The sequence below is a fragment of the Calypte anna genome, chromosome Z, assembly GCF_003957555.1.
Source record: "Calypte anna isolate BGI_N300 chromosome Z, bCalAnn1_v1.p, whole genome shotgun sequence".
NCBI lineage: Eukaryota > Metazoa > Chordata > Aves > Apodiformes > Trochilidae > Calypte > Calypte anna.
This window is the reverse complement of record NC_044274.1, coordinates 37757005-37781433: the sequence shown is the minus strand read 5'-3', so window position 1 is coordinate 37781433 and position 24429 is coordinate 37757005. Positions and strand designations below refer to the sequence as shown.

The following is a 24429-nucleotide window of genomic DNA, read 5'->3' as shown; positions in this document are numbered from 1 at the left end:
TTTTACCAGGCTCAGGAAACATTCAATAAGGTCATGCTGAATTTTTCTAGACTGCTTTATTATGCAGGATTTATTTACCCATCTGCTTACAAAACAGCCTGGGACATAACTATACTGCAGCCTTTGAAGAATATATGGGTTATGCTGGCTAGGATGGAGTAATTTTCAAATCAGTTTTTCATTCAGTGCTACCAATCCTGGTAATAGTGTTTATCTGCCTTGTAAACTGTTACAGGTGTGGACTAAAATGGCCTAAAAATGGCCCTTTTTTTTTCTTTCTTCTTTTTTTTTTTTCCCTGCAGAACTGCTCTCATAACCTTAAGGTTTAACCAGACAGAAACTGTTTCCTGCTCTGAGTTTATTCTAAAGAAACAGGTGCAGTCTATTAAAAAATGGTAGCATCTCTTGGAATAAAGAATACGATAAATACTGACGTCGCGTGGACGTCATTCACCAGATTTATAATAAATGCATTCTGGTGAACATTTGTAATAAACTAAAGACATATTATAATCCTATACCCAAGAATCTTCAGAAAACCACACATGAGAGGGTGAGGTCAGTCCTTATTTGTGAAATAATATTTCCACACTGTGGAATCATGTTGTTAAGTGATGTTTTCCTACTGACATCATTGGGAGCAAGATCAAGTTCTTTATTCCTAAATTGCAATAATTTGTTCCATACAAGGTATGTAATTACCCATTGAATCCTCTCCATTTCAAAGGCATTGCTACAATAACTGTTGGTCTCTCAAAGGCCATTGAACCAGTAATGCTTTACACCAGGTGTAGCTTTAGGAAACAGGGTAGAATGTTTTTTTTCACAGGTCAAATTTACTCCCTCTTCTTTTGCCCTACATGTCCTTTTTTTTTTTTGTCATAAAGGGACATCTTTGATTATTTGAACTTTACCTATCAAAACTGTATCAATTTGGATTTACTCATCTACTCATTTTCACCCTACCAGATCTCTGAATACTTTCTGCAGTTTCAGAAAGACTGATCTCATGATGCTCTATGTTTGCTCTTGTTTTGAATGAAAATATTTCCAAGGTCAGTTCTTCCAAAAGAAATTTTTATGAAGTTATGCCATGACTTGGGAGAAGAGATTAGGGGGATCTTTATTCTTAGCTTACACTTTCTTCGTAAAACGTGACAGATGAACAACATACTAATTATTTCAAACTAGGTAATAAATCTTCCTGGACCTTCATGATATCTTGGAAGCTAAATTAAAACCATTATCAAATGCAGGCAGTTGTTGCCTGTGTTATGGAAAAATGAAACTTTTTTTTCATCTCATGTCTTTTTTATTTTCAGTAACAGGAGACAGTCAGGGCACTAGTTTTCTTCAACATAATTGCCCCAATTTCTGGAAGTCGGTTTGATTATTTTCCACTACTTAATCAATGTTTCTGGCCTGCAGCCTCTAAGTATCAATAATCAGATCTTTGTTTTTTTCCTGGACTATATGAGCACCCCCAGGTGAGAACAGCTGGTAGAGCAAGAAGGTTTTCACTTTTCCCAAAACATACTGTGTTCTGCTGCAAACACTGGGTGAGGTATAAAGGATTTCTCAGCCTTAGTATCTCTACCAGTAGATGTAACTTCAAACATATCCAAGTCAAGATTACCTGCTTTTGCAGGAGAATAAAGAGTAGGACATGCAATAGGGTGTTTCCATCAAGAAATACAAGGAATGACTAATGGGGAAGTTTGTAAGAGGAGGCTTGGAGGGAGGTGAACTAAGAACCAGAGAAAAGGAGGAAAGAATGCCCCCTGATACCTATGGGCTATGCGAATTTTCTTTCCTACTTATTTAACCCAGAAAATACAGCTCTTGCTCAATTAGAGAGACAGACTGGTAAAACAAAGGAAAAGCTATGACAACAGCCAAATGTTGTCTAAAAGCAAGCTACGCCTTTGAAGCAAATTGATTTCCCTGACTCCATCCAACTGAATATTCCTAGGCTTAAACTACATACAAACAAAGTGGTGTTGACACAAAACTCAAGTCTGCCACTTAGATGCTTATTTAGTACCAATTTCTTAAAGTGTAGTCTGAGGGAGAAGCAAGTGCTGTAATTTCTATACAATGACACAATATTACAACATCAAAAAATAATTCAAGCACCATGAACAGAAGAGTGACATGAAAGAAGCAGTCAATATGTCTTTACAAAATACAGAGATGGACTTTTCAGTCAGTTATGCTAGTACACAGCCATATCAACATATAAGCCAGGGACCCATCACTGGCACAGAGAATGGGAGAACCATTCTGATTGTCCCAAGGCTCTCTGCTACAAATTTATCAGCATAGCCCAAATTATTTTAAACTAGTTTAGTTAAAATAGATTTTAAATGGCTTCCTTTTCTTTGGCTTAAACTGTCAGAAACTCATTTATCAAGAACACAAGCAAGCTATTACGCCAAAACTCAAATGTCTGAAGGCTTCTGTCATTTAAAATAAATTGATTTGAAATGGCACTAGCCTGGCAAGTTTCTTGCCATGTAAATACAAGGAGCTTCTGTGGGAAAAATAACGGATTATAAAAGCTTCTACATAAATAATTGGGCAACACAGGCAATATAAGCTTGTGACATTTGAGCAAAAATTTTGAAAATGTTTTCCATTCAAGTGCGAATAGATTGCAGAAATCAAGGATGGAAGAGAAGCTTAAAAGTAACAGAAGAACCTGAGGCCACAGCCTGTTAATGCCACATCTATACTCACTGGACTGCACTGTCTATTAGAGAATACTGCTTGCACAGAAATACATACAGGACACTGACATCCTCAGCTGTCCCCCAGGGCCCACCTAGGTTTCCAGAAATCTGCTCTTATGGCTCTGTTCTCTTGTCAGTGAAACAGCTTCCTTGGCTTTTTTTTTATAAGAGGGAGAAAACCAACCAACCAACCCAAAACCAAAACCAAACCATCAGAGAGGAATAAAAGTAGACTGAAAGAATAAAAATGCTGCCACCACTAATCTGAGGGAAGCAGGGTGAACTGTTATGCCGCCTGCCTTTCCAAGGATTTGTTTTCCAACTCTGAGTGGTATTCAAACACTACAGAACTAGGTAAGGTTGCAAAAAATTGCATGAATGGATGGACAACATGAGATGTTTGCTTTTGAACACCTGAGCTTCAGAATGGTGAACAAGGCTAGTAGAAATGAACAGAACTGATGCAAGTCAACTCAATTGTACTCAAACCTTCATTTGAAGCTGGGCATTTGGACTTTGCTGTGAAGCTTCATAAAGGAAATATCTTTCCCTGGTAACGTATACACACAACCACAAAACAGAAACACAAACAGTATTAAAATATAGATTGCTGCTCACTGCTGCATGTGAGGATCTCCAGGTTACATCTGCAATATGTGAATTTTTCTTTCATTAGCACCAACATTTTCCTGCCATATATTGGTCTGGATGATGGTTTTTAGTATATTCAATCAGATCAAAAGAACCCACATATTTCAGACTCAGGTTTTTGTGCTGCCCTTAAAGAGGTTTATACAACAAAGCATGAGGAGTTTAATTTATTTTAATTAATGTTAGGAATTTACTTATTCATTTATTCTCACACTTCTGCCCTGGGCACTAAGAGTATAAAAGCAATACTATATCTGTATAGAATGATACCTTCTTACACTAACAAAAAGATTGAGCGTCTCAAGTACAAATTGAGAAATCAGGATTTTAAATTTTCTGCCTTCCTCACAGGCATTATGTAGCATATGTAGTAGGTATGTATATATATATATACATACATACGTATATATTTATAATTTATGACTTGCTTAGCTAGATCATACCCACCTAGCCTTTTCAGTGTCATAGCTTCAAAGTGTCATATTAAAGCATCTTGGCAAGCCTCATGTTTCCTGCTCACAGAACTCAAGCCAAAAATCTGTTCCCGACTTCAGTTAGCTAATTCAAAAAGAACTTGCAAAAACCACTACAAACTAAGGGATGAAAATCTAAACCTTTTTATCGTCCTGATGCAAGAAACACATTATCAAAATTAAAACACCTAAAATGGATTTTGTGTTGTTTTCAAAGCCTTTGGCGTCATATTCATAGTAGAGGAAAGATTAGGGACATAGGTGGTGATATTTAGGAACAATTGGTTTCTGTCTGCAAAATGCTTATGACCTTCAGGACTTGCTAGCCAAAGCAACACAACTGCCTTGCTCGGCCATTAAGGGGCTGCCAGGAGACTGTTTACTGTTTCTACAGGAACTGACCCAATCTCCAAGTCACACCCAGTAACCAAGAACTTGATCAGCTAAACTATGTTTTTTTTATCATCCATGTCTAGACACAATAGATCTCTGGAAACAATATGATAGCTACCTCAGCCAGTACATCTGTAGTAGAGAAAAGGTGGTAGCCCTATCTTGTTTTGAGATCACCTCACTCTCCTAAAAGACTGTTTTTCACTTGCGTATGACATTGCCAAGACTGAATGATTTCAGTTCAGATTTTCCATGCTGAGTCCTTGCTTCAGGCTTGTTTTGGAAGATTTAAGCCAAAACAGTTCCATCATTTCCGAGAACAAGTCTAGGAAAGAAGGTTTTATTTTGCCCCTATTTTAAAAATTCTTTGAAAAGCTTGGGCACTTCTAAGCTTTGCAGTAAGAGTGTGAAATGTGTCAGGGTTTTGTCTTTGTGCCAGAACTGTGATTTCTGTCAAGTCATTAGTTTTTGAAAAACTAAAATTGTAAGAACTGGGACAAGCAGTGCAAACAGACTGGGGCATGGACAGGATTAGAAGGAAAACATTGTACTGTTCTAAGCTGAGGAGCCAGAAGTAAGACCAGGGATGGAAGCAGCTTTCTGCCTACAGAACAGGACAGACAAGACAAAAAATGCTTAAGCAAGGAGGCAAGAGACACAGGATCAGGTTATGGGAGACAGGACAAGTGAGGTCAAGCTTCAGTAAGCTTATTCCTCTCATATTTCTATATATTATCTCTCCCTCCAGAGCCTGAAGTGTAATCTCTGACTTGATGATTCCCACCACTCCTTGTTGTCAAGCAAAATGTGTTCTGATGCACTTCCAACTCTGGCCTACATTGAAGATGAGCACTGAATTGAGTGTTCCTTGTTACCTATTTCACCAGGTCCTAGGCAGACACATCTTTACAGATAATTAACCTGAGTGTTTATACATTGCCAGACAGTGCTCCTCCAGTTCCTTCTGTTGGCTTGAGAAAGAGGAAACAAATAAAGTATGAAAGGACTTCTTAAAGTACCAAGGTTGGAGACTTGGGCAAGGGAAACCAGAGTTAGGTTCACTGTGCAACTTAATTAAAGCTTTCTTGTTCATAGTACAATAGTACAAACAGGCAACCTGTAACAACACCAGATTTTCACCCTTGCCTTATTGCAAGCAGATACACACTTAAACTTTGGCATAATTTGTCTTTTGTATACTACCTTAGATGTAACCTCATCTTGATACACTTTTCCATGTAAGCATGCTTGAGAACTTCACCCACTGTCTTCCTCATCCTGTTTGTCTTATGAAATCTTTTATAAACTGACAGTGTACACACATTCCACACACATCCATTGTGGAAACCATAAAACCATTAGAGAAATTTCAGCACATTATAACTTGTGCATGATTTATTATGTACCAATAGCATCTAACACATATGCAAAGCTGCAAGCTAATCCCTGCTATAAGCCTCATTGAATCTACCACTTTAGAAAAAAGAGAGAAGAGGTTTAAACCAAGGCTAAGGTAGAATTTCATCCCTCACACCACCCCAAATACATACTGATTTGGCAATGGGATGACTGAACTATGATACGCTGATAACATGCCATGTTCTTGAAAATCCAATAAATTTCACTTTTTGTGGAATTTGAGGAATGCTTCCTTAACTTAAGCATTTTGCAACTTGTTTCCATGGGAAAAAAGGCATCCTCATCACAAGACCTGAAGGACTGGGAAAACATAACCTAGGAGTGCAGCACAGACTGGGCTACACCTGGCTGGAGAGTAGCTCTATGTAAAGGGACCTGGATGTCCTGATGGACAACAGTCTCAATATAAGCTAACAAAAGTGTGCTGCAGTGGCAATGAAAGCCAACAGGATGCTGGGTTGCATCAACAGGGGCATCACCAGCCACCAGCCACCCAGTGGCCAGAGCTGGAACATTGTTCAGTTCTCGTCCCCACTTTACAAAAAAGATGCTGAAAAGCTCAAGAGGGTCCAGAGAAAGGCTGCAAAGATGATCAAAGGTCTGGGAAGACTGTCATAGGAGGAAAAATGCCCTGTTGAGGCTGCATCTGCAGTACTGGGTCCAGTTCTGGGAAGGGAATTGCTAGAGAGTGTACAGCAAAAGGCTATGAAGATAATTTGGGGACTCGAACATTTCTCTTATGAGGAAAGTCTGAGGGACTTGTGTCTTTTTAGTCTGGAGAGGACTGAGGGGGGATCTTATTAATGCTTTCAAATGCTTAAAGGATGGGGCCAGTCTATTTTTTATGATGCTCACTGACAGACCAAGAGGTAAGCGGCACAAGCTTGGGCAAAGAAGTTCAAGCATGTTAAGCATGAGGAGGAACATCTTTGCTTTGGGTGTAGCACAGCACTGAACAGGCTGCCCAGAGAGGTTGTGGAGTCTTCATCTCAGGAGACATTGAAGACCCACATGGATGCCATACTGTGCAACCTCCTCTGTGTGAACCTTCTCTGTTGGAGGATTTGGACTAGGTGATCACCAGACGTCCTTTCCAATGACTAATATTTTGTGATTCCTTGTGGAAGGCTAAGAGAATAGGGTGAGATAAAAGAAGGCTTAAGGGAGACCTCTTCATGATGTTCTAGTATGTAAAGGGTGGCTTACCAAGAAGATGGAGACTCCCTTTTTACAAGGAGTCACATAGAAAAGACAAGAGGTTATGGGTGCAAGTTACTTCTGAGGAGAGACCCCGTTGGATACCAGAAGAGAATTTTTCACTATAAGAAGAGTTGGACCTTGGAATAATCTCTTCAGGGAAGTGGTGAATTCACTAACACTGAACACTTAAGACTTGCACTGACAAGGTGCTGGGCCATCACATCACATCACATCACATCACATCTAAACTGTGTTCATATCCCAGAAAGGTTGGATTAGATGATCCTTGAGGTCCTTCCAGACATGGAATTCTATTCTGGCTCACTGAAGGCTTCTGAAAATTGCCAGAGGCAAATAAAACCTCCTGCTGTAGGACATGGGGTTTCTTCCCTCCTGAAGACCTCCAGGCTCAGAAGCAGCTTGGATATTCCCTTGACTTCTTCATTCCCCCCTGTGCCACTGTCCCCATCTGTTACTGGCTATGGACAGATTGGTAACTGTAGCTTCAATTTATGAAAAGCCTCCCATTCCAAGCCAGAACCTTCAGAAGTACTTTAGACATACTAATTTCTAGGAAAAAATAAATAGAGTTCTTCATAAATTTATATTGGTAATGGTTTTCCACAGAAATGTCAGATGTTAAACAACCCGCCACCTCCAAAGCTAATAAACCATTTTTAACATTCCTGCTCAGCTGTCATCACTACTCATACCATGTATTATACTACACAAGTTACTGAAACTTCTTGGAATAAAAAAAATCATAAACAGGGGGTTGTAAAACTAAGTTATAAGCTTGGTTTTTAAACCAATACATTTTAATGATGAAAAAAAAAAAAAAAGAGAAAACCACTTTTGTGTAAATATTTTGGGATAACACTAAGAGACACTTTTCTATCATGCACTTGCTGGACAGTAATAATTCTTTTTTCTATATCAGCTGAAGGGAATTAGAAATTCTATTAGGTTTTATACATAAAAATATGTACGGAAAAATCCCATCAAATTTTCAAGGTATCAAAAATCTGAGAGAAAACGCTAGCCAACAATCAGGACCAAAATTTTCAATGTAAATTTCCCTTTTGACACAGGTAGGCAACTTTTTTTTGTTGCTGAACTCTCTTTTATACTTTATTTACTTAAAAAAACTGTTTTTTTTTCTCTCAAGAAAACTAAAATACAGTAAATACAGTAATTTCAAAAAACATAGTTCAGAAAATGCTTAAGATGCCTCTCTATAATATAGAAATACTGGAGTTACAAGACAAGCTTTCATTCATATATTCAGAGCACTGTCACACTCTGAAAAAAACATATTGATCTCAGTGCCATCAGGTAATAAACCACCTGGTCCTCCCTAGATGTTTCATAGGTAGTGAAAACCATTACACTACAGCAAGCAGGATAACCACAGACATAGCACTTAAACAAATTTGAGTAAAAGTCAATCCTTGTAAAAAGAGTGGAGGTGAAGAACAACAGCAGCTTGAGGACTTACTCAGGAGATGATGTGAAATATGGTGTTACTCTTACTAATGTGCTGAGGTAACAAAGCGACCTCGCCAACAAGACATTCCAAATACTTCAAGCCCCTTGCCTTAAGCTAAATCAACTTCTGATTTCAACTTTTAACCTGTGGCTGAGTTTTGACCAGGATTTACCAGTTCTGATTTTTTAGACTAATTAAAATCTATAATTGGGTACAGTAATGTAAAACGCATAGGAAACGAAAAAATAGCAATGGTGCATGTGGAGCCTGCTGAGAAGCCAAGATATAACTAGAGCTTCTCTCCACAAACACTGCGACTACACTGAGGACAACAGGGCAACACTAACCTGTTCCTGGTACAAAGTCCTTTCATTTGGTCACCTGTGGGAGCCAGGCTGCAAAGAAATAGTCCCCACTGCACTGCCTGGGGAACTTTATTTCACTTTGTTGGTATAGCTCAGTTGGAAATAATCCCCAGATAACAAAGAACCTTGGGACAAGGAGGCAAGGAAAATCACCATCCAGAACTGGGGAGATTTGGCTCTTACCTTGCATGGCATAGGCTTTTTGAAGGAAATTTCAGCTTGAGTCCAAACTCCCCTTGGAGAGTCCAGGACAGACCAAATTTTTTCTTGAACAACATGATTCTCCTCAAAGATGTACACAGCAAGTGTACCACTCATTTTGAAAAACCCATATAAGGCATAATAAAAACGCAGACAAAACTGTAAGTTTCCTGGCAGGGTTGGGCCATACAGACGTCCAATGTACCCAGGCTCTGATGTAAACTTTGTGTTTGCCAATAAGTAATAACCTGCAAGACAGGGCAATTATTGAATATTTCTAGCAAGCAATTAGCACAGATTATTTGCTAGTAAAGCAGCTTCTGTTATTTCATTAGACTTTGGTAGGAAACAGATTATCACAATCTGATCAAAAGCACACGAAAATCTTTCTAAAAGCATCCCAGCTAATTCAAGCTACATTGGCATATAGCTAAGTTACCAGAAATAAACACTTCTCAAATTTACACTGAGGAATTCTCTGGCCTGCTTATCTCATGGAAAACCTGTCTGTTGGAAGGGTACCACTCTAATATCAAAGAGCAGGCACAAGGCCTGTTATTCCCTGCAACAAGGATAAAGAGGTGAGATGTAAGCACATATGATTAAGAACCATGAATAACCTACACAAATAAATGTGTGAGTTTCAGAACTTATTAGCAGGCCTTTCAGTACACAACATTTTCCAGTTTTCCCTTAAAAAAAACAATTATCCTAAGCCTGGAAGAGCTAAGAGTCCACCATTCCGCTATATTAAAAGAAACGCATTAAGCTAGTATTTTATTTGCTTGCATATTTTTGTGGACTCACCCCTTCAGTGACTATAGATCAGTAGAGTAAAGATACTCTGATTTACAGCCCTCCCTGACTATTCAGCAGGTGACCTTGCCCCTGTACATATGGGTAGGCACAGACAGAGTCCCAGCAGGGGACAGAGCAGTGTAAACTGATTTTTAATGGCAGGGAGTTGCAACGATGCAATCAAGCCAGTGTGCCAGGGATGTTATTTAACAGACTGAAAAATGACACAAGTTAGCATTTATATTCAGTTTGATCCTTTTAGTGAAAAGGAGCTTTGATTTACCAAACCCAGTAGTGTGATCTCCTGCTCTATACATATTACGCTTCACTTTCACTCTGGTCCACCCTGGACCGTCTTTTTGCTCCTGGTAAAAATTACACAGATCTTCCTCAAAATTGCAGCCTGCCTCAGTGGGATTGAAAGTAGTTCCTAAAAGAGAGACACATATGTTCTGTTAGAAAGAGCACGGTATAACAGGAATAGGTATTTGAAGCACCCGGGTGCCCAAGTATACTCTATTTCATCTTTCTTTGCATTACAGAAGATGTACATGTGCATATTACACATATATAGTGCAAAGTCACAATGGTTTCAAGTTATCAATTTTCTGCCACATGTGGGTGTTATTTTCTTCCCATCTGGAGCCAGAACTAAACTTTCTTCAAAGCTCCTACAAAATATAAATAAGCTACCGATTCTTAGAGAAGATTACTGCTTCAGGACATAATGCACTGGCATCCAGAGCATTTGTTTTCATCTTTCTCCTTCATTCAAAAGATATTTGGACAAAATGAATGTGAGTCTGCACATGTGCATGCATGGGTGTCACATCTTCATTTCAGTTTCCAAAGGGATGACATTTTAACAACATGCATTATTCTTTTAAGGAACACTTTAAAAATCCCTTTTGTAGTCATGGATAATGTCTGTGGATATGCATGCCATAAGTATGTAAGTCAAATAGCTTTGGGTTTGTGTACCACCTCGTGGCTGCTGACCTCAGGAGCTATGCCTCACTCATTTTAGCACTGCAGCAAAGAAACCTGACCATTTATATTGAAGCTGATGAAAAGCTAAGCTAAGCTCCCCAGGCCTGCTGATGGATCCCTCTTAACTTTTGATGTGGAATTCATGGGTCAATATTTGCTTTAGACCATAAAAATGCCCCTGGTGTTTTTAGGGAAACATTTCTACTTCTTTAATAGCCTCATCAACCACTTATACCAGATGCTGGAGGGGAACAACCCAAAGACACCATGCAATTTTGGCTACTTCGGGAGTCAAGGCCTGAATGACCCCTCTGCACAGAGGCTAAGAACGGCTTCCTGGCAAGGGCAGGGACCCAGGTGATCAGAAGAAAAATTTTGGCACTGGGGAAATGCTTGTGGTCTTTCAAGCCCAAATAATCCAGGTCTAAAAAGTGTCCATGTGTCTTACTCTTCCTACAGTGAAAAATGAGGTGGCCCTGTCCTCCACTCACTGCTTTCCTAGCTAAAGATATAACAGTTAGAGCACTACTAGGTCCATTAAAGGTTGACCCTTTGGTGAGCAAGTTTAATATTGTATTACCTTTTCCTTCTGTTTGTCTAACATAGAGACCTTTGTTGACCAAAACTTTCACAAACACAGAGAAAAAAAGTAAATTAAATTAATATGTACTGCCGTGACTGACTACAAAGAGAAAGATTTCTTGCTTTTTAACTTGTCTACTGAGGATGAGCTTTCAACAAAATATAAAGGAAATTATTTGCATTCATTTCTCAAATAGAAATCAAAGCCCCCAAAAGTTCAAAATCAGAGTTAGTAGACAAAAGCTCCAGCCAAACCTATCAAATTTACCAGTCAGAGTAGGTCTGAACTTGTGCCACAATCGTGTGACTAAATCAGGGATGAGGCAGAAAATACCATAAAATTTATCACATACCTCAACAGATATAAGCCATCTGAATATTAAAATCACATGAGCACACTGCTCCAATCCTTGGCATCTATACATAATTTAGGATTTTTGTTGCAAACCAAAAGTAGAATAGGCACTGAGGAGTTAATGAAACACCTATATATACTCAGCCAAAGTCACGGGTAAAGCAGTCTGGGTAAAGCTAGCGGAGACTCCATGTAGATTTAAAAGGGGAAAAAAAATCCTTTTCCTTGATCACTGCAAAACATTAGCAAAAAATTCAAACTTGTGACCAAATGAATGGCTTAGTGGGAAACCACTGATCTACCACTGACTATTGTTAGTGCCACAGTGAAACCCAAGCAACCAGTACGGAGCTGCTTTGGTCACTGGATTCACAAATGGCAAAATCGTTTTGCCCCAAGTGCCTCAGAGGTAATGTGAATTCAGCTGAGTTCTGCTGCTGTGAAAATGCATTAAATTCCTGACAGACTTATCCCCTGGAAGAGGAGATAAGCTCCTGGAAGAGTGAACACAGGATAGCAAGGCTCCTGTTAGGGCTCTGAAGAACACCTCAAGGCGTGTGGCATGGAAGAATATGTTCCTACACCAGCAATCATGCAAAGTTCAGGACATTTTCTTCCTCATATCACACACCTGGGGAAATCCCCCTCTTTTTCTGTAACAGGCCTGCAAGTGGTGATTTGTTCAAGAGTTAGAGTGGTACAAATACATGCAGTCCAGTGCTCCAGTTGCAGACCCCTGAGGCAAGGACTTTGGAGAGAAAGCATTAAGGACTGGTTTCTGGATTCAATGAATGGCATTAATATCTATCTGCTGCTTTGTCACCAGGAGGAAGAAGAGCCCATTGGTGCTGGCCACTTGATAAGGCACCATGATCTGCACATCACTACCATGTATTACAAATACTGACAGACAGTTTAGAGGGGGGTAAAGGAAAGGAGAGCAAGGAAGGTAAATAGCAATAAAAACTCATACCTGTCTGGTTGCTGCAGTAAACTGGGGAGAAAGAAATGTCATCAAGGGCAACGTAACCTCCCTTGGCACTATTGAAAGCAACTTCAAATATTACCTGGAAATTATAATAGTTTGTTATTCACCCTCAAAATGCATTAGAATAATCTTCATACATATCTTCATATTACAGAATCCTGATCAGATGTCCCAGACAGACTCTGGGGCATCCCAGACAGCACTTCTGGTGTTGGGACAAATTAAGTTTTATCACACAGTGATAGGGGTGTGAATTAAGAGCTTGAGCCTGACACCAGATCTTTGCCCAGTCAAGCTCAAGGAAAAATCAAGGGGAACATAGCTTATCTGCTGCTTCATGAAATATCAGTGTTGGAGATGCAGTAAGACCACTTTCAAGATGCCATGCAAAGCCACTATTCAGGGTCATCAGTCTGTACTGACTGGAACTCCGAAGGTGCCTAGTTGTTACTGTTGCCTAGAATAGATTTGAATAAAGAGCTAAAAGCAAACTATAACTCTGCTGTTACAAGATTAAGTTTTACTGTTTGGTCATAATATGCTCTGACACTGAAACACATGGTTTGGCATAAGATGGCAGGGAATATTTCCTTTAAAAAATTACTTAAGAACCAGGAAAGCTATTGCTGTGGTTTGTATACCACAAAATTAAACAAAGTTTGTACTTAGCCATTCCCAAGGGACACCATTTCTTTAGGTAACTGGAGAACAGTCCACTTTAGGACTCTTGAGGAAGTGTCTTAAATTTCAAAAAGTATTAAAAAAAAATTCAAATAGTATGAAAAAAATAGTATAAAAAAAGTATCAAAATTCTGAGTTACAGGAAAACTTTGAAAAAAAGCCTGAACCACAAGACAACCCCAGGGACACAACAAGGATAAAAGGACAAAAGCTTCAAGAGTGAGAGCCTGTCCAGTGGAAGCAATGCCTGTGATGTCTTGCCTAGGGATGGGAGCCAAACTAGGAGAACTGGGAAAGAATCTGGGAATTCTTTCCCAGATCTGGGAATCTGGAAACTGGGAATTTCTTTTCCAGATAAAACACATAGGAGGACCCTTGTGAAGCAACTGAAGAAATTATATGCAGATTAATCTTATTCTATAAAGTGTTTTCTAAAATAATGTTGGATTACATAGAAATTCTTGGAGCAGAATAAAGGCCACATAGCCAAGTGTCTTGTTTCCAACAGGGGTCACCTACAGAAAGAGCTTAATATAATGACAAGTTTTCAGCTCTTCTTCCCTCATATTTCCATCCTGGTAGAGTCTTTCTTCTTCATTAATATGCATAATAAGCTTTTGAATTGATCAGGATAATGGTATCCATAGTAAATTGTGGAAGTGAGTTCTATAGTTACATAGTGTAGCAAAAAAATCCTCTCTTTTGTTTATTGTAAAACTGTTACCTGGTAATTAACAATTTGGAATGGCAACAGAAATGGTGAGGAAAAGGGAACAGTTAATCTCTTCTGTGTCTTTCATAACCTTCATGAACCCCTCCCATAATCTACTTCAGTTGTTTTTTTTACAGGCTCAAAACTGTTACTTCAGTAGCATAACTTCCCCATCCTTTAGGCTATCCCCATACCCCTCTTGTAGTTCTAGAATATTCTTTTCTAACTGGAGTTGCACATTCTGCTGAACCACAGGGATACCTTCTGAATTCATGTAGTCCTGCAACATCTTCTGTTTTGCTGTTTGTTCTGATAAAGTTTCCAAGATGCCAGTTGGCTTTATGACTGCTCTTAAGCACTGAAAGGATCTTTCCACAAAAATAACTGCAGTAACACCAAGCTCTAAGCAATCCTTTATTAATTTCCATGTATAGTTCCAGGACTGGATTTCCCTGTGTATGTTACTTTATATATATTGAATAAGTAATCCACTCACCATTCAGCATCATGAGGCATTACCAGATCTAATCTCCCTTCTCAAGCCATTTGAAGTCTGACAATTCAAATGGATGTCTCTATCACTGACTTTACAGACCACAAAAGGATTACATAACATCTGATGAAAATTAGCTTTACCCCTAATAATTTCTGAAAATACAGACATTGGATTAACGAATTAACGTGAATTAACGTGAATATCTTAAGTGGAGTTAAAGCAAGCTGAATGAAAGTTAAATTATTTGCAGTCCTAGAGAAGTGTGCCTGTGTGTGTGTATACATATATGTATACATATAAGTAAATGTGTATAATCACATATGTGTCTATACATCTAGTCTACATACACACACACGCATGTTTTTATACATACATATGTGTGTGAGTTGGATTTTTTTATACGTATATATAAAATATTTATTTCAATATTCTAAGCTTTGAAGGTTTTTCAGTACACACATGGGAATCAAAATTTCAATTTCTTTCTGATACTCTTTAAATTAAATATCGTAACCAGAGAGAGCTGGCTTTCACATCTAAAGACTACTGTACCCTTAGGACCAAGTTTGAACTTTATCTCATGAAAGCACAGAAAGAATGAGTTTTGGGATTGTATAAGGTAGAAAATAAAGTTTAAATAATTGTTAAATTTTTCTTCTGCAGTGGGAAGCATGCATTATGTTATGATACTCAGCACCCTCAAGAATGGATTATCTAGTCACAGAAATATGGGACTAAGAGAACATGGATATAATTTAGTAGGAACAGGAAGATTTGACAGTAGTAGAACTCTACAACCTCTCCAGGTATTTTGTTCAAGCACTTCACCAATCTTTGCTGAAAGTCAAGCATCAGTATGGAAAGTGATTCCTCCTTGACCCTCACAGAGTGAAAAAAGGAAAGAACAGATTGCCAGCATCTTTAGGCTCATTTATCTGGCTCATCAGCTGCTGGATGGCTACTGCTATGTTCCCAGCTTGGCCCGAGTCAGCACTGCTGTCTGATGCAACGTGAAATTCATAGCTGGACTGCACAGAAATTATTGTTTTACCTCCTTGGGGTACAGTGCATTGAAGTCAACTTCTGCAAGAGCCCAGTCAGTGCTTGGTGCACTGTCTGTTTTCCAGATCTCTTCATAAAAGCCACTCGTGTCTCTCAAGTAAACAGTAAAAACGATGCTACTCTCCTGCTTAAGTTGATAATGAAAAGATAAGCAGCCAGACATTGGGGCTGTGGTCTTTGGTGAGATTAGCTGGGCTACTTCCTGAAAATGCTTAATGTAAATAGAGTCCACATACATGTAGTGACCTAAAAGTAGAAAAGAAACTTGGTATAAGTATGGTCTGTAAAGGACACCTCTTACAAGAAGTATCAGGAGATGGGCAGGGACTACACATGTATCTCAACAACCTGGACAATGATGGCTGATGCCCTGAAAATTTTAGTAATTCTAAGAGACCTTTCTGGTTTTTCTCCTTTCCTTCTATGTACATCCCAAAGTTGTTTGGCTAAGATACCACCAGCAAAGCAGTCAACCTCAGTTCTTTATGCACAGAATCATGGAAGAGTTCTGGTTGGAAAAAACCTTCAAGATCATTGAGTTCAGACATTAACTTAACCCCTTAATCCTACCAAGACCAGTGCTAATCACATCTACATGTCTTTTAAACACCTGCATGGCAGTCTTTTCCAGTGTTTAATGATCCTTTCAGTGAAGAAATTTCTTCTAATATCTAATCTAAACCTCCTCTTATGCAACTTGGGGCCATTTCCTCTGGTTGTTACAGAAAAGAGACCCATTCTCACCTTTTTACAGCTTCCTTTAAGGTAGTTGTAGAGAGCAATAAGGTCCCCCCTCAGACTCCTCTCTTCCAGACTGAATAACCTCAGTTCCCTCAGATGCTCCTCATAAGACTTGTTCTCCAGATCATTCACCAGCTTCATTGCCCTTCTCTGGACTTGCTCCAGCACCTCAATGTCCTTCTTCTACTGAGGGGCCCAGAACTGAACACAGTACTCAAGGTGCAGCCTCACCAGTGCTGGGGGGACAATCACATCCCTTCTCCTGCTGGCCAAACTATTGAAGATACAACCAGGATGCCCCTGGCTTTCTTGGCAACCTGGGCACACTGCTGGCTCATATTCTGCAGGCTGTCAACCAGCAACCCCAGGTCCTTTTCCTCTGGGCAGCTTTCCAGCCACTCTTCCCCAAGCCTGTAGTTTTGCATGGAGTTTCTGTGACCAAAGGCCAAGACTGGCATTTGATCTTGTTGAACCTCACACGACTGTCCTCAGCCCATCAATTCAGTCTGTTCAGGTCCCTCTACAGAGCCTTCATACCATCAGGCATATCAGCACTCTGGCCCAAGTTGGTGTCATCTGCAAACTTTAACCCCTCTTTAACCCCTCATCTGGATCATTGATGAAGACATTAAACAGAACTTGCCCCAGCACTGAGCCCTGGGGAACACCACTTGTAACCAGCTGCCAACTGGATTTAACTCCATTCACCACAACTCTTTGGGCCTGGCCAGCCAGCCATTTTTTTTACCCACCAAAGAGCACGACAGTGTGGGCCATATATAGCCAGTTTCTCCAAAAGAATGCTCTGGGAAACAGTCTTGAAGGCTTTACAAAGGTCCAGGTAAGCAGCATCCATAGCCTCTTCCTCATCCACTAAAAAAGGCCCTGGTTCTTAAGTCTTTATTTGAGACCTCGGTAATAAAGAAAGTAATAAACTCTCTGAATTTTGGGAGACACTGATAAACAAAAAAATGTGTTACAACTGAGTAAATTTCCTACCTTTCAACAACTCAAGTAATTAGTCTTTTTCCAAGTGCAACTTCTACTGAAGCAACCCAGATAAATGAGTAGGACTATAAGCCATGTGTTTCCTCAAATATTTTACCCATCAGTTCACTTAAAATATCAAATGAATTGGCAAATAACCTTTATTTTGCATATTGCACTGCTTGTGTGGTTCTACGCAGTCTACATAGGATTGGTTTCTAAATGTTTTATTTTTACTGAGACACTGTGGTTTTTTGTAAGATCCTTGAAAAAGACTTTTGGGAGATATTAATAAACATAAAAATGCACAACAGATTAGTAGACATCTCCCTCCCCCCCCAGCAGCCAGTATGACCTGCAGGACTTTGAAAGGATACAGCTTCTCTGATTTTGATTTTGGGAGAGCTATCTTGATTTTAAAAGAACATGTCTACATGCACAGCTTCTCTTTGCATCTGTTTTTTCTTCTTCTGCACTCCCAGAAACACAACACCAAACAGGATCAGCTGAAGAAGGAAAATGTGGTTCTTCGCAATTAGAAAACTTAGAGGAGAATGAAACATCAAACTGATGCTGGGTACCTCAGCATGGACACTGCAAACTGTGCCACTGGGTTTGCACCTACACAACTATGTTAATTAGCTAATAGCATTTTCAGACCTGGAGATGTCACTTCTCACTTCTCTCCAGTGGAAAGAGCCTGCTTGACTCTGGGTCTCCTCCAGACTGCCCCCACTGTCAGGGGACTGGTGACACTTCAGCTGTACTTGCTTGAGAAGTTCTGGGCATCATTTTTTCTCTGCACTGTGGTTTTGCCACATTTGATAACTTTATTGTGGTCTCTCTGCTTGATGCACAATTCTTGCAAAGATCAGGCACTTCTGTGACTTTTGACTTCTTGGGGTCTTCTTAGTCTGTGGTCAGCAGTGAAGGTTTGGTGTGAAAAAGAAAAGCTGTAGCTACAATAAAACAGAACCCTCCCAGCTGGCAGAAATTCCTATCATATATAGTACTTTCCTTAAGAGACAGAGCCACTGTCTGCTGTCAAAGTTGCAGTGGATAAAACTTCCATCAAAATTTTACCAGCATTTAGGTGCCGTGGGGTGATGCAGGGCCAGACTGACACTCTGTACTCAACTCACACAATTGTGAAATAAAAAAAAAGGCACAGCGGTATGAGTTAAGGAAAGAGGATCAACCCTGCTTTTCATGGTGTGATGCCTGGCACCATCACAGTTATCAGGTTGTCTGAGACACACAGCATGTTGCAGAAGCTCGATCTCCTGACTGTCACACGATGTGGTACTTCATACAGCACTGCATCAAAGGCTGAGGTATCCTCCTACTCTTTTCAATGTCTATGTAAAATTTTCTCCTCTCAACAAGGTGGTTGGGACAATTATTTCACGTAGGCCCAGTGCTGAAAATCCTTAAGGTCTTTAAAGCATTCTGCTCTGACAAGCTGTGTTAACAGCACCACATTTGACTGAAAGAAAGAAACCTCCTACCTATCCAATTTAACCTGAATTTCTCTAAATATGCTTCAATTCATCAGCGTTCCTACTAGACTTGCCCAACAGCCACTGGAAACAAAACCTCTGCACAGAGCAGCAGTACAAGATTTTAAAATTCACTGTGGCTCGTACTTTTAAAATACACAGAAAAAAGAATTTTACCCCTCTCCACCCAAATTTTTACCCTTATTTTTAGTAATTTTGAAGCCTAGCAAGGACATGACCACCTTATGATAAATCTTACAGGAAATTCTGCATGAACTTCTACAAATTTCCCACATTTTCTCTTCTCCTTTCTCACATAAGTCATTTTTACCCCACCCAATGCCCAGAGAAAAGAAACAACTCACATAATAATTTGCAGCAGAAGTCATATGTGGATCATAGACTTAAGTTTCCCACTACAGTTCTGTTCTACATTTGTTGCTTACCCAGTTCACTGTTAAGTGTGTGGTCTCTGGGCAGCACAGAATGAGAATTGCGAATGTTCCCTCCACCAACAAACCAGTTGACATTGGGGTTCCAGCGGTTCATGAAGCCACAAAGATGATTTTCTTCAAAGTCACATTCTGCAATTTCAGACACCAGCAGCTCAGTGCACACTTTTTCATCAGGGAAACCACAAGAGAGGCTATTGCTAAGCACTAACCTTGTCTTACATATGGCAATGCAGAAAACACCTATATTTATACAGCTGGACACAGAACTGAACAGCTTATAATGGAAGAAAATTTACTCACAATTCTTGATAAATCTTTGAGAAAATTCTCATTTCCATCCTATTCAGTCTGGTCTATCTTTTTATTATTTGGCCATGAAGGTCTGCTGAAATTTAGGACCAATCAAAATAGATTTTAAAAATTCCATCTCGTAGCATTAAGTTGTTAGACCAGAGCTACCACTTGTAAATCACAGATGGGACAGAAGGAAAGCAGGATTAGCATTCCACAGGAGTAATGAGGTTGCTTTGTTTTCTTTACAGAGCCAGAGAATTGTGACAATTCAGATGAGTTCCACCCACACTCACCAGAAATGAAAAGGTGTCCTGGCCTCCTTGCTACTGAGATTTTTGGAATTCCTTAGCAGTGTTTGGCAAATGTCATGAGGAAATAGCAGTAAGTGTAAATAACAACAGAGTTTTGACTCTGCAGCCTGAAAGATGCAGAGTCAGGAGGCATGGGCAGGCAGACAGCAGAGATAATGTAGCAGTTGTTATGTCTAGTACTTGCAGCAGTGTAATTTTGTGAAAATGAAACGTGTTCCTGCTTGAACAACAAATAACTTTAGAATGAATTACTGTGTGTGAAATGTCTATATATCATAGATATGGGTCACTAAAATGCATATTAGTATGGGCAATCTTAGCATAAAAAAACCTGTTTCAAATATTGCAGTCTACATTTCATTAAGGAAAAACATTCTGAAAGAAACATTGTTTTCTGAACTCTAATCTTTAATTCAGTTTTAAAACTTTTAACAAGGCAACAAATATTATGCAACAAATATGGGAGCTGAGCAGACAGTACTTACCAATACAATATCCAGGAGTTATTTTAATTTCAAAAACTGCTATACTAGAGGATTTATCTTGTCCCATTTCACCTTCCAGTACAATCTGCATGATATAAAGCAAACTGTAAACTAAAAGGTTTCAAGATTTCCTTTATCACTCTGGACATATAAAGAGGATAAACAGGACAACAAATGAAATATATGTGGAGGGGCAGGGCTCATCATCCTTACTGTGAGGGGAAGTGTTTTTGCTGGAAGAGCTTGGCAGAATGCTTTAACGATGGAATCAATGCCCTTCCTCCAGGACAGAAAGTACACCGAAGGACAATGTGACAAAAAATTCCTCACTTCATTTAACAGTAGGGAGGAACATCAGATTCCTCCACTGTGGCTCTACAGAGTGCTACTGAGAGAGATGTGATGTGACAGGTTTTGGGTAGAATTACTCTCCTTCTAGATCTGACTCCAACCAGAAGGGTGCAGAGGACAGGAAGAAGTGATCACAGCTGCTGACCCAGGGCCTGGAAGGTCAGGTATCTGCTGCAGGATGCCAGCAGCTCCACAGGGCTGCCAGGAGGTGAGGCATCCCCATGGAATGGCTCAGCCAGCCGAGCTCTCCTAGCTTTTGCTGGGAAGATCACCGACTGCCTGACTGAAGCCAGCACTTCCCTCTGATTTTAGGGACAGGAGGGTGTACTGACTCTGATGCTGCCAGTCCAAGGGGTGAAAGACACAAATAGGGCCCAGAGTGAAAATGTTTGACAGGCAGTCTATACACCCAAAGACATGATACCAGAAAGCCTGCAGCACCTCCTAAAGTCAGACTTACCTTGTATTTCTTTGTGCTGTTCATTAAATCTAGGCTAGCTATGAGCCAGCTATCTGAAGGCTCCGTGGTTGACCACAGCAAACGATCAAAGCTCTCTCCTTCCTGCCGCAGGTACAAGTTGAGCCTGGTGGGATCAGGTGAAGTCTCCGAAGTTGTTGCTATCTGATAAATCAGTCTGACACAGCTCCACTCCTCAGAGTACAGCTCAGGGCTGGACAGCACTGCTTTCTCACCCTTGTAAGATGTATCCACAGAAATGTAATGTCCTGGGAACAGACACACACCAGAATAATAAATGCCTGAGGCTTCGTTTTTCCAGGCCTGGATACAAGTACTAATTTATAAAGGAAAGATTGTTCTGGGGCTAAATCTGGAGATTGAGACTAGAACTCATTCATTAAGAAAGTCATTTAACCTTTTGATATCCTACTGTACACACAAACATGTCAATCCATATGTCTCACAGCAGTATTAGTCACAATTTTAACAGTACTGTACATCTTCAGAGAAAGGTGTTATATCAGTGTAAAGCAGATTAGCAAGTACTAGCCAACAGAACTGATAATCTATAAAGATTTGCCTGACAATATCATTTACACAAGCAGGAATATGCTGCATGAATACTTAGTTGTTTTAAAGATCAAAACTTATAAAATTAATTTTTAGAATTTAGAATTTAAAGCACTGCATAAAAAAAAACATTGTAGTCAAAAACTCCAGAAGTATTACTGGTTTCATACAAGAAAACTAGAAGGATGCTTTTAAGTAATAAAACTAATGTACAGTTTTAAATTATTAAAAAAAGTGCTACATGTAAAGTTACATTTAGATGTACAGGTGGTCTCAGTGAGATTATTTCAGTATTACTGTGTAGATGGATACTTTCGAACCATGGCCTAAAACATAAACCTCTCTCCAAAAGCAAAATAAAGGATGTGATTACAAACTACAAGTTAGAAATACCGTAAAAAGCAAAAAATGCCAAGAAACAACATGTATAGGAAGGAAGCAACAGTAAATAAATCATAGTGAAACAGAAGTCTGGTCTTGGAGACTTTACTAACACATCAAAAACAATATCAGGAGAGTAAAATGGGATATAGGAGTCACAGAAATGCACTGGGATGCAATGTCAGAAACAAGTGAAACAGAGAAAGAAAACTTTTAAAAAACCTCAACAAAACCAGAAAACAAGCTAGGACATTCATGCCTGAAACACTAGCCCATAGACAATCTGTAAAACGATACTCCTAACCTAATAATTCGTATCAGACAAATCCCATTCCTGATACTAATCCTCAGTAGCCAGGCTGCAAGCAAGAGTCCTAAGAGCTGTCAGGGAGACTGCAAGTCAGTCATGACTCATACAGCTCATCCAGGAGCATAAGACCTATCTTCTCCCCAGAGAGTATATATCTTCTTCTTTAATCTCATTTCACTTGACCACAGAACTTGTATCAGTTTCTGCACATACGTAAACTCCTGCTTAATTTGAACATGTCAGGAGTCAGACTGATGTTAAATATCCTGCTTGCCCACAAGACACACCTTGCCCCTGCCAGATCCTTCCTGAGCCCTCCAACTCTACCAGACCACTTTAATTAAGGCTTTTTCCGATGTGAAAAATCACTGCCTCCCCCAAAGCAAACAGCAGGTACCCATCTAGTCTATGAGATTCCCAAAGTCCTTTTCCATACATTCCTGGGAAGATGTGAGGAGTGGGCAGCAGCTCTGACAACATCTGATTCCTCAGGCAATGCATGTTGTGGCACTACCCTGCATCTGCTCTCTCTCTCACCTGCAAACACTGCACAGCAGCCCATTTGTACTGTACATTTCTGTTTAACAAATGTAAGATAGATGTTTGTTACTTACTAACAGGGTAAATGCAGCCCTAAGCAGTATAAGGGACTGTGTAAATACAGAAAAGCAGCATTTCCTTTCCTTTTATGGAATGGAATTTTTTTTGCTTCTTACCATAATTTCTCTTTATATCTACTGTGTCTGGTTTTAGTCTCTTTGAGGAATATACAAAACCACTGCTTAGGTACAAGTGACTTGTTACTGCAGCAGCATATGTAAGAAAAATAAACTCAGGAACAAATATTTAAAAATAGGCTCCTGAAAAATGCTTAATTTACCACTATGTAAAATATGAATGCCTAAAACATCCACTTACGTACAGATATCTAATTAGTTCACAAGAGTTAGCACGCACAGCATTTATTTGCTGGCATGCGCTAGTCCAAGGCACACATGATTTTTCACATGCATGGTGGACAGCGGGAAAACACAAAGGCTCACAAAGAAATCTAATGCTTCTTGCATATTTTCTTATATTTGATCAAGAGGTAATATCCAGTTGAGACAAAGAACCTGTGTTTTTAGGCTAGTCTGAATTTGGATAATTTTTTTTACAAAGAAACCTACAATTCAGAATCCATGCCTGGCAATTTTCGTTTAGAGCCCTATTTTTGTCTGCACTTCACAAGAAAGCCCATAGGAAGCAGCCCCTTCTTATAATGTACTTTATTTTTTTTCCATAAATAAATTAGTGTTGACATAGAAATACACATTCACATGTAGACCTCAAATTACCAGCTGTAAGGCTTAGAGGGCTGCCTGGATTTGAAATTTAATCATAAACAGACTAAGGTTCTTTTACAAAAACAGTGATTTAAAAGAGAAAGTAAACCTCTTAAGAGTTTCCAGTCAGGATAATTACATTACTATAAACTTGACTTTGCATTCTCTGTTTGCAGTGCACTTACTCTCAATTGGGCTGATTGCCCCTGATATGAGAGCAAAGATAGAGCAAAAGTCATGAACTTTCTTTTTTTTTTTTTTTGGGGGGGGGGGTGAGGGCTATTGCCCCTCTTTTTTTTTTCTGTAAGAGATTAATTTTATCTATTTTTTAAGTCTCCAGAAATGCAGTGCTCTCACTCACAGCCTGCTAATCATCTGAGCATCTTCTGGAAGATTTATGGTATGTCTGGCCTCACTGAAATCAATGGGTACACTGATAGAGAGCTTTATGTGTAAGTTTAAATGCTTTGCTAATTAGGATCAGGGAGGCTGGCACTCCATAGTATCAAGCACGGAAAATGTTAATGTACAACTTCTTCCAATGAATGCTGGCACTGACTAAATGGCCTTTTTAATCAACTGTATTTCAGTAATAGCAACGACATTTGCCACTGCTGCAGAAAGGAAGGTTCATGTGCAGAGTTCAAGGATGGACACTGAGCAATTGTTTGAC

General features: G+C 39.5%; 1 protein-coding gene across 1 annotated transcript in view; it reads right to left on the bottom strand.

The window, feature by feature from the left end:
* The window catches only part of MAMDC2 (MAM domain containing 2), a 63728-nt gene that overhangs the window by 7841 nt on the left and 31458 nt on the right, over window positions 1-24429 (bottom strand). The window contains exons 3-9 of the mRNA XM_030467796.1: window positions 21171-21436; window positions 20360-20444; window positions 19261-19398; window positions 15577-15833; window positions 12622-12715; window positions 10005-10151; window positions 8906-9171 (exon numbers count right to left, since the gene is read on the bottom strand). Of these exons, the coding sequence (XP_030323656.1) occupies window positions 8906-9171; window positions 10005-10151; window positions 12622-12715; window positions 15577-15833; window positions 19261-19398; window positions 20360-20444; window positions 21171-21436 (1253 nt within the window). The remainder of the gene's footprint in view (window positions 1-8905; window positions 9172-10004; window positions 10152-12621; window positions 12716-15576; window positions 15834-19260; window positions 19399-20359; window positions 20445-21170; window positions 21437-24429) is intronic.